Source organism: Schistocerca gregaria, chromosome 3 (assembly GCF_023897955.1).
Source record: "Schistocerca gregaria isolate iqSchGreg1 chromosome 3, iqSchGreg1.2, whole genome shotgun sequence".
In the NCBI taxonomy this organism is placed as follows: domain Eukaryota; kingdom Metazoa; phylum Arthropoda; class Insecta; order Orthoptera; family Acrididae; genus Schistocerca; species Schistocerca gregaria.
The window spans coordinates 519,992,958-520,008,076 of NC_064922.1; the positions used below are offsets into that span (position 1 = coordinate 519,992,958).

A 15,119-nucleotide genomic window follows, 5' to 3' on the forward strand; every position below is an offset into this window, starting at 1 on the left:
GAGAGCATGAGGGCTGACACTGGTCACATCTGTTACGAGAGGCACCTCACATCTGACCCTGCCAACCTCATGTAGGGGTTAGAGAGTAATGGCATAAATAATGTCTGCTAGCTGGGAGACTGATAATGGTGTAGTAAAATAAGGTAAGGGAAACTATAAGATAAGTAGAGGCTGTGTGCAGCTGAGGTCACCTGGCATTTAGCACATGGCAGGAAGGGTTATCCCCTCCCACAAGGAAGGATTATCCCTCCCACAAGCCTCCCATAATCTGTTATAGTGAAAGTGTAAAGATAAGAATTGAACCCAACTTAACAGAAGAAGTGCAAAAGTTTACTCAACTGTTCTTTCGTCTTCAGCTAGCATCAACGATACGGGATCCCTAAGGTCTTTTCTTCACCAACGAGCCATATGAAGGGGATTCTTAAAAAGTGAAACTGGGTGCAGCAGAAAAGGAACTAACCTCCCCGAAAAGAAATTTAAATAGAGAAAAAAAGGAATAATGTCAGGGAGGCCAGTGAAGCATAAACAATCGATACTCCACCCATAAATCGGTGACGACGTTAATGCGGTGGAAATATGAGCCTCAAGAAACTACCAACTAATGTCAGTAACACAAAAACATTTGCAAAACCGTAAAATTCACGGAATCTACAGCAAAAGAGAGCTGGACGGGGAGGTGGGGTGGGCATGTTCTTGTTACTAATGCCGTCATAACATATTAAAACGACAATATCAGACCATAGTTGAAACAGAGATGTTTTCATCAGGGACGTAAATATAACTCTGTTATATACAACACTCATAATGCCCGTAATGAGATTTGTTAGTTTCACAACTTACAAGCGTACTGTCACCTTACAACCTAATATATGTCTTGGGCTATGTAAGAGATTACTCTGTCAACGCAATACCATTAAAACAAAAAAAAGGGGAGCCAGCAGTGGCGTCGCTATCCAGAGCACGGGGTTTTCGAGATATACCGGCCCTTCAACGGACTTGTGACGTCACACTAGTCGGCTTGTTCGCCACACTTCGCGAATGCTCGACTCCGTGCAGGGTCCACGGGAAATCAATATGTAATTGAGAAGATATTCACTTCAGAAATTAATTTCTTCGTGTGCGATCGAGAGCTGCATGCATTTAAACGCGCAGTCAAGAATTATTGAAATAATTGCTCGCTAACCGCCGGAGACGGATGCTGGCTCGTGGGCCTCGTCAGAACAGTATGACAATATAGATATCTTCAATACACTAGCCTCTCCTCTACGCCAGAGATTCCTCAACTTGTTCTACGAAGGAACACTGAGAATCGTGGTACTTTGATGGATCATCTCGTTTATTTTTACCATACATATATTTTTAATGAGAAAAAATTGGTTTATTCAATTTTAAATCATGACTGATAACGCAAAAATCATAATAAAATTTTAAAAATAATCAGTACAGTCAAAATGTCGAAAAAATGCCATATGAGTAGTTTTTCGCGGAGCACTTACTCATTTCCTGCAGAAAACCAGTGTTCCACCGAACACAGTTTGAGAAAACCTGTTCTAGACCTTTATGGGTCTAGCAAACAACACGATCTACCGTTAAGTTATCACCCACAACAACTGACCGTTGTTTTGTAAAGAAAGGACACGATGGAAACACGTAATTACCGCTCCCTCCCTGCCGCCACCCCTCCTTCCATCTGGTGGTTGTAGTGGAGACTATTCATTACAGAATTCCCATATAGCTCTAGAAATGATTTCCTGTGTTTCCACTAAACTACTTAATAATAATGTTTATCGGTATTGTTAAGTGCTGTTAAGTAGTTTTGAATACGATGTACGCTTTATTCAGAGTGAGTGATAACTGTTTCTACATTTTGAAACAATATTTATTTTACATGATGCCCCTATTCAAGGTAGATTAAGGTTCAACATGTCGTCCAGAACAATAGAGATAGGGAAACAAATCAAGTAACGTTTTCGTAAGGAACCATTCTGAACATGGCCTTAATCGAATTACTGGAACTAAGAAAATCTAAATCCGGACGGCCAAACAGAAACGTGAGCATCGCTCCTTCCCAAAGCGGGTCGAATTCCTTAATCTTTACGTCACCTTAGTAGCCATTAATTGTAACACACAGTTATACGTCAAATCATGGAAAATGAAAGCAATATTTTACAGGTAAAGATATTAGATTTGCAATAACTCTGGTAACGGTATTTTAAGTATACTCAAATCTATATTTTCATCACCGTGCATCGGTATTCTCCAACTAAAGAACACTCAAGGCTGACATTGCACGACGGCCTGCTATCAAACTGTTTGTCACTAGGAATTTAGAACACTCAATGTTTCTTGTTTTACTTTTGCGTTATGTAGTGGTCGTGGGAGCAGTGGTAGCTCAGAAAGCTGTAAGGAAATTAAAAATGTGGAAAGAAGTATCCATATATACTTGTATTAAAACCTGTGCAGTCTAATCTGCATTGCCCTATCAGTTTTCGCTGGCATTTCTCATCACTTGCAGGCACGTACTATTCGCTTGGTTTTCTGCATTCATGTCCCATTATCTTTAGCTATAGGCAACGCCTAAGGAAGACCGTTAACACAAAAAAAACTTGTAGTTCCACTAAAATCGGAAAAATGACATCAGCCTGAACACAATAAGAAGAAATCAGCGATGAAAAATGAGAGCTTCACTGGCATGTCAGTGTGGTACCAACAGACAAACCACATTACGACATATCATCCGAACGCCGACTTTGGCGATATATCAGTAGTTATACTTCCCTTTTTATTTTTGTTCACTCCAGTCACTAATTTTTTAAGAGTTATCGACAGCTAGTGAGACAGGGTTTCCTAGTATGGAAATAAAAATGAAATTTCTTATCTTACTGCAAACCGACAGTATGAGGTTTTTCGTAAACTATTGTGCTCTTTGATTGCCAATTACTTGTTTAATGAGGCACTCTGTTTCAGAATTCTGTTGCAATAGCTGCTGTGAGATGAGTTTGTGCAAATTACAATGTGTTAAGACACAGGAAGTACAATTAAACCCATCTGCTTCTTCGAACGACGAAAGGTTAACAATTAACCCAAAAATAAATTGCCAATTCTGTTGGAATTTTGGTTGAATCCCCATAACCCATTGTATTTTTAACACTGGACGACTGTAAAGGAAAGTTACCAAAGGATTTTATTCCTTCTCTTGATCTGAGTAGTATTAAATTAATGACGAGCGTTCCCTTCAGGTCGAATGATAGGCACAAGCCAGATGCTGATTACTCACCTACGGCTTGCCAAACTGACAATGTGTGATTCGCGAATAAAATAGTTGTTACTGAGAAAAATAAACAGTTGATCTGTAGCACAACACAATGGTCAGTGCATTGTCAGCAGCTGATCATAATGTGTATCTTGTGAGTGGGAGTTCACGTCGTTCGAAAAACATTGTCATGAAAGCAGATCTGCCTTTGTCAGTAATACATTTCAACAAATTAAATACATCTAACCATCACAATCTTTCAGGATACTCCTACTGCCGTAGTAATACCGACCGTTTCCTTTCATTTGCGTAGCCTGTTGTATAATTAGTTTATTAATGCTGAAAATGTGTATGCAACAATTGAAATGCTTTTTCTCAACACGGCGAGCCATTTAAAACGTTATCTGTGACTGCTTTTGAGCTGTTTCTAGCTTGCAATGGAAATGCACGTAGTAAATGTCTCTTTATTACATCCATATCCAAGAAACGATAGTGAAACTTATGTACTTCATTCCTTTTTACCAGATGCACAAAGGGGTCATATCCGTGAAAATGACATCTTTTCGACTTTGTGCAACAAATCAGAGATACGTCAGCATAACAGGCAGCAAGTAGATAACGTTGTTTTACTTTCCTACCTTGCTTCTGACTCATGCGATTTTATATTCCTTACTTCCTTATGCACTACCCTCACGATGAATCGTCTGTCCTTTCTCACAATCTCCGCCCGTGGTGGCCGAGCGGCTCTAGGCGCTTCAGCCTGGAACCACGCGACTGCTACGGTCGCAGGTTCGAATCCTGCCTCGGGCACGGCTGGGTGATGCGTCCTTAGGTTTGTTAGGTTTAAGTAGTTCTAAGTTCTAGGGGACTGATGACCTCAGATGTAAGTCCCATAGTGCTCAGAGCCATTTGAATCATTTTCTCACAATCTGAAAACATTGTGGAGGCAGAAGATTATCCCAGGACTAATGGCTCACCAGTTATTGAACTGCGCACTGTTCTTGACAAAAGAATAAATAAAACAAGAGAACTGTTGAGATGTATGTAACTGAAAATTATTACGTACTAACGAAAAAGAGATTGAGCGTTTTAACAGCGAAAAGCCAAACACTACTGAATAACGATAAAATACAGTGTACAGCGAGGCCATATTTTTCGGATGGGCAATACTTCCATATGCGCCATGCCGAAGTGAACATCCGGGAGAACTCTGCCTTCCCGCTCCCCGCCTCATTCCTCCCGCAGTATTCGCGTGGCGCGAGGCACGAGGAACTGTGCCACAACCACAGCCAGGGACAAAAGGCACTAAAATTTGTGCGAGCTTGACAAAATCTCTGTTGAAGATAACAAGTAGCAGCAACAGCTGGTATTGTTTGTCGTTTCCACTGTTAGATGGCTACTGATGGTATAAGAACTCAAGGGTAGAAGGACGGGAAAGAAGACCAAGTAGCGGTCAGATGAAGTGGCTGGTGGTAGCCACGGGTAATTAAGTCTGAATACACCGACAAAATTTTTAATCAGCTGCTCCCAAATAAGGAGACAATATCTTAGTCACTGCGCTCGATGTGAACTTCAACATTGTATCCAAAGCGCGTAAGAACCAGTAGTAACACTTCGGCACTTCTATGTGCGTGCTACTGTGAAATTTAAATTCTGGACTGGGAGGTAGCGAAAAACTACACCTAGCTTAGACTGTAGATACAGTTTTATTTCTCTGAGCAGAAAATTTTCAAGGCTCGATGTGTCTCCCCTATGGGGACTGCAAGCAGGTTTGATTAATTACGGCCGCTTACACTGATCAGCCAGGACGTTATGACCACCGACCTACTAGCGATATAAGGCGTCCAGGCGATAACAGCGTCACCTGGTGAGGAATAACTTGGAAACACGCTGGTGCATGTAGTATCATGAGCGTGCTGGCTGGGCCTAGAATGGGCAAGGCGCATAATGTATCTGAAATTGACCGAGAGCAGACTGTGATGGCCCAGAGGCTCGGAACAAGCACTTCAGAAACTGCACGATTTGTCGGGGGGTTCGAGGTGTGCTGTAATTAGTGTCTTTAGCATGTGGCGAGGCCAAGGTGAAATTATGTACAGAAGTCGTGGGGTTGGGCGGCCACTCCTAGTTACAGATTTCGGACTTCGTATGCTGGCCAGACTGGTAATACTGAACAGTCGACGAATTGGAGAGGAACCTACGTCAGACTTCAGTGCTGGGCAGCGTAAAAGTGTGTGTGAACACACAGTGAATTTAACACTCCCAATGATGGGCCTCAGCTGACACCCGTACATGTGCCAACGTTACACCACGACGTCGGCAACTGCGATTGGAATGGGAAAGTGAGCATCGGTAGTACGCATCGGCGCAGTGGCAGAGTGTTTCATGGTCTGATGAATCCCCATATCATCACCATCACCATGCCGATGAGAGGGCGGGAATACGGTGTCTTCCAGGAGAACAGCTCCGTAACATCTTTACTGTGGCTCGGAGGAAAGCTGGAGGCTGCTTCACTACGCTCTGGCGAACATTCACGTGGGCATCCATGTGTCCAGGGAGCTCGGCAAGGCACCATGGCGACCAAGGAGTATCATGTGCTGGATCCAGACCACTTACACCGCTTCACGACGACCATTTTCCCGATTGGAGTGGCATTTTACAGCATCATAATGCGCCATATCACAAGGTCTAGAAGGTCACGGATACAGTCAAGGAACCAGTGGCGAGTTCCAACTGATGTGCTGGCCTGTCAACTCGCCAGATCTGAACCCACTAACACATCTGGGATGTGACTGAACGTGGTGTCAAGAGCCCATGGCCCTCACCCTAGAATTTACGGGTATTAGGAGACTTGGGTACACATATATGGTCCCAGCTTCCTTCAGTGACCTACCAATGCCTCGCTGCATCCATGCCACAATGCACCACTCCATGCCAAAGGTGGACATACCAGCTATTAGTAGGTGGTCACAGTGTTCTGGCTGATCAGTGTGTGTTAGTATAACACACGCCACAATTTTGCAAATCGTGCTAGAGAAACAATTGCGTGGTATATAGGAAGTGCCTAAGCAACACATTGAAGTATATGCAGAAATGTGGGCTAAGAGAAAAATCAAGCGCTTCCTTCAGCAGTAGGTCTGTTACGTACACTCTGAAAGAGTACCAGGATTAATTAGTGATTGCATCTCCTAATATCCTCCTCTTTTGGCGATTCTGAATAGCTATTGCAATGTCTTCGGTCTACCATGGCACCAGCTGATGGTAGGGGAAACCTGTAGAAAGGGGAATAGCAGTTCCAGCAGTGTCAATGATCACTGTCACAAAGGTCATCGTGTAGTGACCAATGTGTCAAAGCCACAAGATTTAGGGAACAGATAGTTAGATCGATTACTGAAAAGGTGTCATAGGCGATACTGCAGGGGTAAGAGAACAATGATTGAGGCGGCTAAGATTGTGGTCTGTGAGAAGCTGGTTAATTAAAAGACCTATACCAGATGAAGTGGTATTAACCCCACAAGGACTAGTGTGCATTTAAGTCCCCAAGCAGAAGAAAAGGGTGGGGGGGGGGGGGAGTGGTTGGATTAATGTGGTCAACTCAACGTAAGTGGCCTGGCTGCAGGTACGTAGGTAGGTTTGTTTCGGGGTAAGGGACTGAACACTGAAGTCATCAGTCGCATTGGATTGGGGAAGTAAATTGGCCATGCCCTTTAAAGGAACCATCCCAGACTTTGGCTGAAGCAATTTAGGATGATCACAGAAAACCTAGATCAGGATGACCAGATGTGGGTTTGAACAGTCATCCTCCTGAATGCGAGTCCAATGTGATAGACACTGTGCCACTTCACTCTGTCTGGAGGTAGGTAGGTAGACGCTGCAAATGGTAATTGCTGAGGTCATTTGCACCTGCACCACTAGTGCCTCTAATGAAGTACAATGAGGAATTCATTCACTGACGACATCTGTAAGAACCGAAATACAAACCCCTCCAGGTGACACCTAAGGACAAGCACGGTTCCGACAGAACACATGATAACCACAGGTCTTTGGAGAGTGATCACCAGTGAAAAGTGTTTCTTAAGAGAGCGAACGCAAACTCAAGAAGAAGAGGAAATACGGTATTGTAGTTCCAGTAGGTGACAGCAGAACCCATTAAAATTCCACTGAATCATCATGCGAATGGTAGCCATGTTAGGTGTGAAGTGAGCAGGAGGACCAGTCACGCTGCAGGGTCACTGCCTGCCAAAAGTGGGGGTGAACAAGCGCCACAAACATGGCTCAGAATCTGACTGCTCAGAAGGATCTGACCTGACACCTCAATGGTTACTGTAAGAGCCTTGGCCCAATTATTATTCTTTTTGTCCTTTGTAACCTTTGGTGGGCAAGGTCCATTCAAAGAACTCTCTACATTGAGCATGGGGACACGTGAAGAGCAGACAGCCCTGGGACCCACAGGCCATGGAGATGGGCCTCAGACCCAAGGGTTGGAAGGAAGAGGGATACAGAGAATAAGTCCTGCCACCGGTGGACACCAAAGAAGAATCCTTCTCCGGCCAGATAAGGGAAATGGTTCCTGACGTCAAATTCTGTGGGAACCATAGAAAAGGTGGTTGGTGATAGACCAGATTTGTCAGTAGTGATTTTAGCGTAATTTATTCCCATTTTCCAAAGGATGTAGGTGTTGTGTTCATATTTCTCCCATACCTCAGTACACGACAGGTCCTCAATAGATTTGATTCTGTTCTTTCTCTAACACTGGGCGAATGTCGAGGTTAATGATCCATATAGTAGTAACACACACACACACACACACACACACACACACACACACACACACACACACACACACACACACAGATGTTCAAAATGACTACCTTTGATGGAGTGACCACAGTTGCCCCACTTTGCATCTGCCACGAAGCAGAAAGGCATATTCCAAAAGTGTAAACATGTGATGCACTTTATAGGCGGTGGACATGGGTTCACATCACACCTGTGAGCTCTTTTCAATGGTGCCGAGGAAAATCAAATTTGAGTGATCCCTTTTGAGATATGACCTTTCGAATTGACTAATATTTTTAGCACACTTTGAACTTCGATAACTTTGTTATTACTTGAGTAATATGGGTGCCACTTGCAGAGTTTTGACATGCTGGCACGCTGCAGATAACTAAAGTATTAGCTTCAGAAAGTTACTCTTTCAGTAGATACAAGGCAATAAAGTATAGCCAAAATTTGGTACGACAAGATTTAGGAGACCCTTTGATAGCACACTATGATGAATTTACCAGTTTGAACTTTTGTACTACAACCAAGCTATTGTACCCAAAAGTTTAACAGGATCACTAAGTTTCAGCATGACAGGCCTCAGATCCTGAACAATGGTAAAACAAAGTTTATAATTATTTATTTCAATTTTTTTGGATGGCAGATGCTGCCTGGAGAAACACAATGGTCAGATAATTGTCACATTGCTGCAATCATAACAATATGCAGTGGTGGGGGTGATTAATTCATTTTACAGTGAATGTAGGCCTAACTGTATTTATAAATGTAGCACTTAATCCATGATAAAGTTTGGTGTGGCCAACAAAGTAATTCATTCGATAAGTTAAAAAAAAACTTGCAGTCCAACACTGCAACCGTGGAGTGCAAGTTTCTTACAACATAATGCTTTATGGTCATTCATAATTAATAAATACCTCAAATGGCATTTTCTTCAACTCATTGCACTAGAACTGCATTACAACAGCCTTACCTTAATTTCACAATTTTTGATTGAAACAGTGTGCCTTTGGTGAACCCTTTTTGCTTTTGTGTGTAAAATATAACTATCCCCCCCCTCACACCACCGTAGGTGCCGTGCTAATAGTTTTCGCACGCCTCGTTCCGTACCTTCTTTCCGTAACCAAACGATATGACACTTGATCGCTCTCAAAGTTTGTAAATAAACATTAAGTTAATCCCAAGGGTTGCCAAGCGTTAATGGATTTCTGATCAGATCCAAACGTTCAGAATCAGGAGAAAAAAGTGAAAAAAATATTTGACGACTGACGGAGTTTCCCGACGGAAACTCCTGCGGATATTATCTGATCGTGTCGTGCTATTGTTTCGCAGTTGATTTACTTATTGAAGTTTTACTTTTATGGTGGTAGCCATTCTGAAATTGAGCCTTGTGCGCTATGCATGCGATCACAACTTGGTCATAGAATTCGGAAGGTTTCATGTCGTTCCCAATGAACCTATTCCACCTACCTCCGAGTGGCGCTGCAACAGCACGTAGGAATTTGTACAGATAGTGTCCTTACAACGGTCAGCTGTGTGAAGTGCCTTATTTCTTTTGCAAAAAAAAATAAAAAATAAAATAAATATAACTGAGGATGTTATCGTAACTCACTGTTTTCTGCATAGGGAGGCCTAATAGCAAAAACATTGAGAGAATTCTTAGAGCATGTTGTTCAGATGGTAAAATTGTCAAAAACCGTTTATTCGAAAAACTTTGTACCGATACTGAGTCAGAACACAGATGGTTGCTTTTACACCCAGGAATCAGGTGGTTATCGAGGGGGAGAGTACTTACCCGTGTGCATGAGCCACGACAAGAATTTCTCTTGTTTTTCGAAGAAATAAATCATTTACGTTTTTGCAACCTATTCTAAGTGAATTCTGGATTGCCAGATTGCAGTATTTGGCCGATACATTTCAGCAATTCAATATTTTGAACACTAGCATGCAAGGGAAAGAAGAACATATCCTCACATCCACCGACAAAATTAAAGCGTTTCACAGAAAACTACAAATATGGAAAAGAAAAGCTGTTCACGGTAATTTGGAAATGTTCCCGTTGATTAGGAGCATGTGCATAAATGAAATACTTCTAACAGCAGTAGATCATTTAATAAGTTTAGAAGAGAAACTGAGTTCATATTTTCCATCCCTCGACACTGAACAGTACGACTGGATTTGATTTTGGATTAACATTAACAGAAGAAAAACTGGCAGCAGCATCTACCGATTGTGGACTGCTGATAAAGCAAAAGGAACTGTTTCTCGAAGCTTTTTCGATTTCTATAAAAGAAGAGTAAGTACCGACATATAAAACAGCTTTGAACGTCTTAGTTCAATTTTCTGTGTCATATTTATGTGAATTAGGATTTTCTGCCCTCGCCACAATTAAATGTAAAACGAGAGGAACTCTTCAATGTATTGACGAGGAAAAGGTTTGTCTTTGAAATATATCTCCAAACACTGAAGACATCGCGAGAACACATCAGGCTCGTTTCTCAAACACTTGAATGTAAGGTGCGTTTCATTTGAATTGCACTACTGCTTTTTCTCTATAATTTGAAGTAATCGTTAGTTTCATTGCATTATTTTATTTCAATATGTTTCACTTAATAGTTTCTATTGCCTTTCGTCTTGGCAGGGTAAGGCAGCAGGGCACCCTGCCGTCGCATTTGGGTGACAATCGTGTTTCATGAATCTCACATTTGTTATACAGAAATTATTCATTCAGATTGTGATAATGTATTTTTCTATTAATACAAGTTGCATTTTCTATAGTCTGGATGCGCAATTCAAAATAAAATGACTAAATTGTTATTTTATCACAGTACTTGCTTTCTATATTGACCGTTGTAAAATATTCTTCAGCAATGTGTATACAGTGCGCCCACAATTATTTGCGGCCTTTTTAATGCGGCCGAAGCTCAGAAAGTTTGAGAACCACTCTAACTAAACTGTAGAAGGATTACAATTACTTGAATGGTTCCGCATCCTGTTGGATACGGCAGTGTTGCTTTTTAGCATATCCAAACTCTAAAACGTCTAGGAATTCATTCAGTTCTTACAGATGGCAGGTAAAGATTTAGTTGTAAACCAGTGTAAACATTCGCGACAGTCTACAAGAAGAACTACCTACTCAGCTATAATACAATCAATTGAGCGCTAATTTTGCCGTCAGCGTTTTCGGAAGATTTGTAGGCGGAAGTAATACTCTAACTTCTAAGTGACGCTCTAGGAATTTTTCGAATAAACCTGCAATTGAATTATAAGGCAAACTTGTAAGTTATACAACTAAATTAAACAAAATGTTTGGAAGGTAGAATTTATAAATTAATGACACCCCACAGACAAATTCATTTGAATCAAACTGCTTTAGGCAACTCTTTTACCGTCTACCACTGGAGTTTTCACGAACATATCCGCGACAGCACCTACCACTGGAGTTTATGAGCAAACCTGTGACGTCTGCGCGCTTACTACAAAACCTACAGTCCGATTAAAACTACTTGACAGTTGACGTGCATCACTCGCCGCTGTAGTGTTGCCACATAGAGTGCAGGCTACCGCTCTGTTACAGGCGACGCACTAACACGGGGGCCGGCACGGTAACTCAGCGTGTTCGGTCAGAGGGTTAGCTGCCCTCTGTAATAAAAAAAACTGAGTAAATCGATCAACAACGAACTTAAACGGATGTCTTACGACGTCCACCCCGAGCAGATAGAACGAACAAAACCGAAGGGGAAAAAAAACACGGTGGGTTACTTCAGAAATGCTGTTTGTGTAACGCGGAGCAATGTTGAGAGCGGTCGCCGTGACGTATGACGGAAATGCAAGGAGCACTGTCGGCAGCCGATTTTAAGTGGCCAGTAACTACACTGCGGCAGGCAACGAGTTTCGTAGCCCTGAATTTAAACTAATGACTTAGTTCTATCCTAACCACAACCTCGTGACGTGGAATGTACCTGTGAACACGGCGGACAACAATCTGCCGTAGAAATAAAATCACGATAGCTTTGTTCACGACGATTGAAGCTAATCTCTACGAGCAAACTCAAGGCAGAAAAAAAAAAATCAGTTTCAGTGTTGAAAGCGAACTAATTTCTCGCTCATGGTTTATCTGAAACTATCCTCAGCTTAGCTGCCGCGTTATCAACCGATGAGGTCCTGTTGGGCACTTGGTTGCAGCTCGTCAGCGACATAGGCAGATACCAGACGAAGAAAAAATTATAGGAATATAGGAGGAAATAAAATCGATATAACGAAAATTGCCAAAGTATTCAAAATAAAAAAGTGAAACCATTAATTAAAAACAAAGTATTTTGATCAATTTACAAATAAGAAAAATTTCGCTGTATTTGATAAGATTCGAAACCGTCTGGTTTATATGCTAACCATGCGCCACACCACTCCGCTGCAACTGTACGTTACATTAATGACTCTGGCAACCAGTTGCAACGATGAATTGCAGCTTCAACAATTCGCATTGTCGAGCGAAGCTTATCTAATTTAAGTCCATCTCTGAGATTATAACTGAATGTGATGATGAATCGCATCTTGTGTGGAAGGATCCAGTACTGCCTGGTTAAGCAAACTTGTATTTTCGTTAGCGCCGTTTGTTTTTTAGACGTGTGCTGAACTACAAAATAAAAGGATCGGAGCCAGAAATGAGGATCCAAACACGTCAAGAACGAAAGCCCGACAAGGAATTGGAAGTGAAAAGACCAACTGTGACAGTTTGGCAACGGCAAACTGTTCGAGCGTGACGGGTGCTCTGATTGCAGGAAACCAGTTCCAGCAGCTTAAGTGTCAACTGCTAAGTAATTTTAACCTTATTAATAGTGATGAAATGCACTGCTCTTCTTTGGTTCTCGTAAAATTAACCCTTCCTAATAACGGTCCCCATACTTCAGAGCAGTACTCATTAACTGAAGAATATTCTCGTGTGATAAAGCTACGCAACAGGAAAAACATCAATTAATGAAATCGTCGGCGTGGAGACAAATCACCAAGACATTTTGCGTAAACATAAAAGAAATGATATTAGGGACAGTACAAGAACCTATCTCTACTTGGCAGCACGAGAAAGATTTTAGTTATTGAAAGACCCAAAGCATTAAAGCTTCTTAGGAAATACACAAGACCTAAGGACGAAGCAGAGGAAGGGAACTGCGTAGTGGCAAATACATAAAAGGTTATGACTGCGGCAAGGCGTTGCCCTCGTGTGACGATGAGAGCGTAAAAATTATCACTACAGTTTTGTTGATCTGACAAACTGCACGTAAGAGAAACCAACGACAGCAAGACAGTAGCGGTCAAATAACAGGATATCAACGATGAAATACGTGTTACGAGAGAACGGAAATACTGTAGCCGATCTTCAGCAATAATCACAATTTTTCTGAGTTTTTCCAAGCAGCGCTTCCCTGACGCCAAACTGCTCAAATAACAATGCTATATCTATGATTCGCCAATGCCTCAGCCGTGACGGAAAATACCTGTATAAAAATGAAGAAGCGTCGATGCGGAGAAATGTTGAAAGTTTTTCAATTAATTCGCTCAAGCCTCCTTTAAACAATTACTATATAAAACTAATTATCGAAACAGCAACACATTCGGAGATCCAAAAGCACATGTTTCTGAATTCTCGTAGCAAAAAGTAGTGATGGAGAGGGTGAACAGCCATAAACCCTGGTTTCTGTATCACCAATCATCCATGTTGTACATGGTTTCGTTAAATCACTATATAGTGTAACAGTTCTTTGCCAGGCAGCTGACGATTAATCTCTCAATTTTTGTCAATAGACGGCTGCACACACAATGTATGGACTAATTACGTCAATAGAAGCCACAGTTCCTCATCTGTGTAGAAGTTAGGTTATGTTATTAGCGTCAGCTGACATGAACTGGTCTTGAAATAGACATCGCACTGATATTTCTGTAACTGAATGGGTAATGTCAACAAAACAGTCTACATCTGAAACAGTCATTTAAAGATGGCCACTTTTAGGTTAACAACTAAAGCACATAAGTAGTCAGTACTTTTACATACTATCGTCATAAACATAATACCCAGAGACCCATCAAACAACTACGGACTTCGATCTGAAAACAGAATTAAATTCACCATCTTGTTTAGGCAATACAATGACTAAAAGATGTTATACTAGCGCTACCACCAACACAACCGCAACAACTGCTCTTGCGTTTTTTCCTACTCGGTTTGGAAAATAGCATGAGCAACAAAATCACGAAATGTATTTTCCAAAATTAAAAGAAAAGCCCACAACTGGAGGGAATAATACGTAAAAATGAACCAAGTTATCACCAAGCAATAAACAAAAGAAAAAACTTTCAAAAAACTGCAAGAGAACTTACAAGATTTGATGCATTGCACCGCTTCCTCGGGTGAACACCACTTCGGATCGCGTTGAAGAGGTTGTGAGGGTTCGGGGCTGTACGTATAGAAAGATCGTGGATTTATTCTGGAGGTAACAACAGCTCCTCTATTCAATTGTCCACAAAATAACGCCGACACTCTTTGCACAACAGCCGCCATTTGAACTCCAGAAAAAAATCTTAAAAAACAAAAACAGTAACAAAGTTTTCAGTTATCCCCCGCCTGTCGAGCTGACACAACCACGCACACTCAGCTTAGCCCCTTTACGTTACGTCAACTACTTCATTGCGAGTGATGTCAGCAGGTATCGATGCGTACTATCGATGCAACTTTCGATTCTCGATGTAGCTGTGTCGAAGATATAATCAGACTCACTGCTACTGGCGTTAGTTTTATCCAAACAGTGGCAAAGGCCAAATTAATAAGACTCTTGGAAGCACTTATCTAACAGAGCGCAAGCAAAATACATAACGTCGACACTGTCATATAGAAAAGAATCACAAAAGGAAGAGACAGCAGATCTGGCTAACAGAATAATATCTTCGTATTTTACAGCTAAATTTGACGTCTTGCACGATGAAATCATAACAGGCTTAGAAACTTATTTCTCGACGTCTTTACATTTAAGAAATAAAACAACTGGTAGTTTTGAACTGATAATTTGCCAGTGTTTGAAACGCTATAGTCTAG

The 15,119-nt window shown here is 41.5% G+C and overlaps 1 protein-coding gene across 1 annotated transcript in view; it reads right to left on the minus strand.

Moving 5' to 3' along the window:
* LOC126354109 (4-hydroxybutyrate coenzyme A transferase) overlaps positions 1-14,775 on the minus strand; it is a 118,551-nt gene extending 103,776 nt beyond the window's left edge. Inside the window, exon 1 of the mRNA XM_050003502.1 lies at positions 14,408-14,775. Coding sequence (XP_049859459.1) covers positions 14,408-14,588 — 181 coding nt within the window. The 5' untranslated portion in view covers positions 14,589-14,775. The remainder of the gene's footprint in view (positions 1-14,407) is intronic.
* Positions 14,776-15,119: the final 344 nt, after the last annotated feature.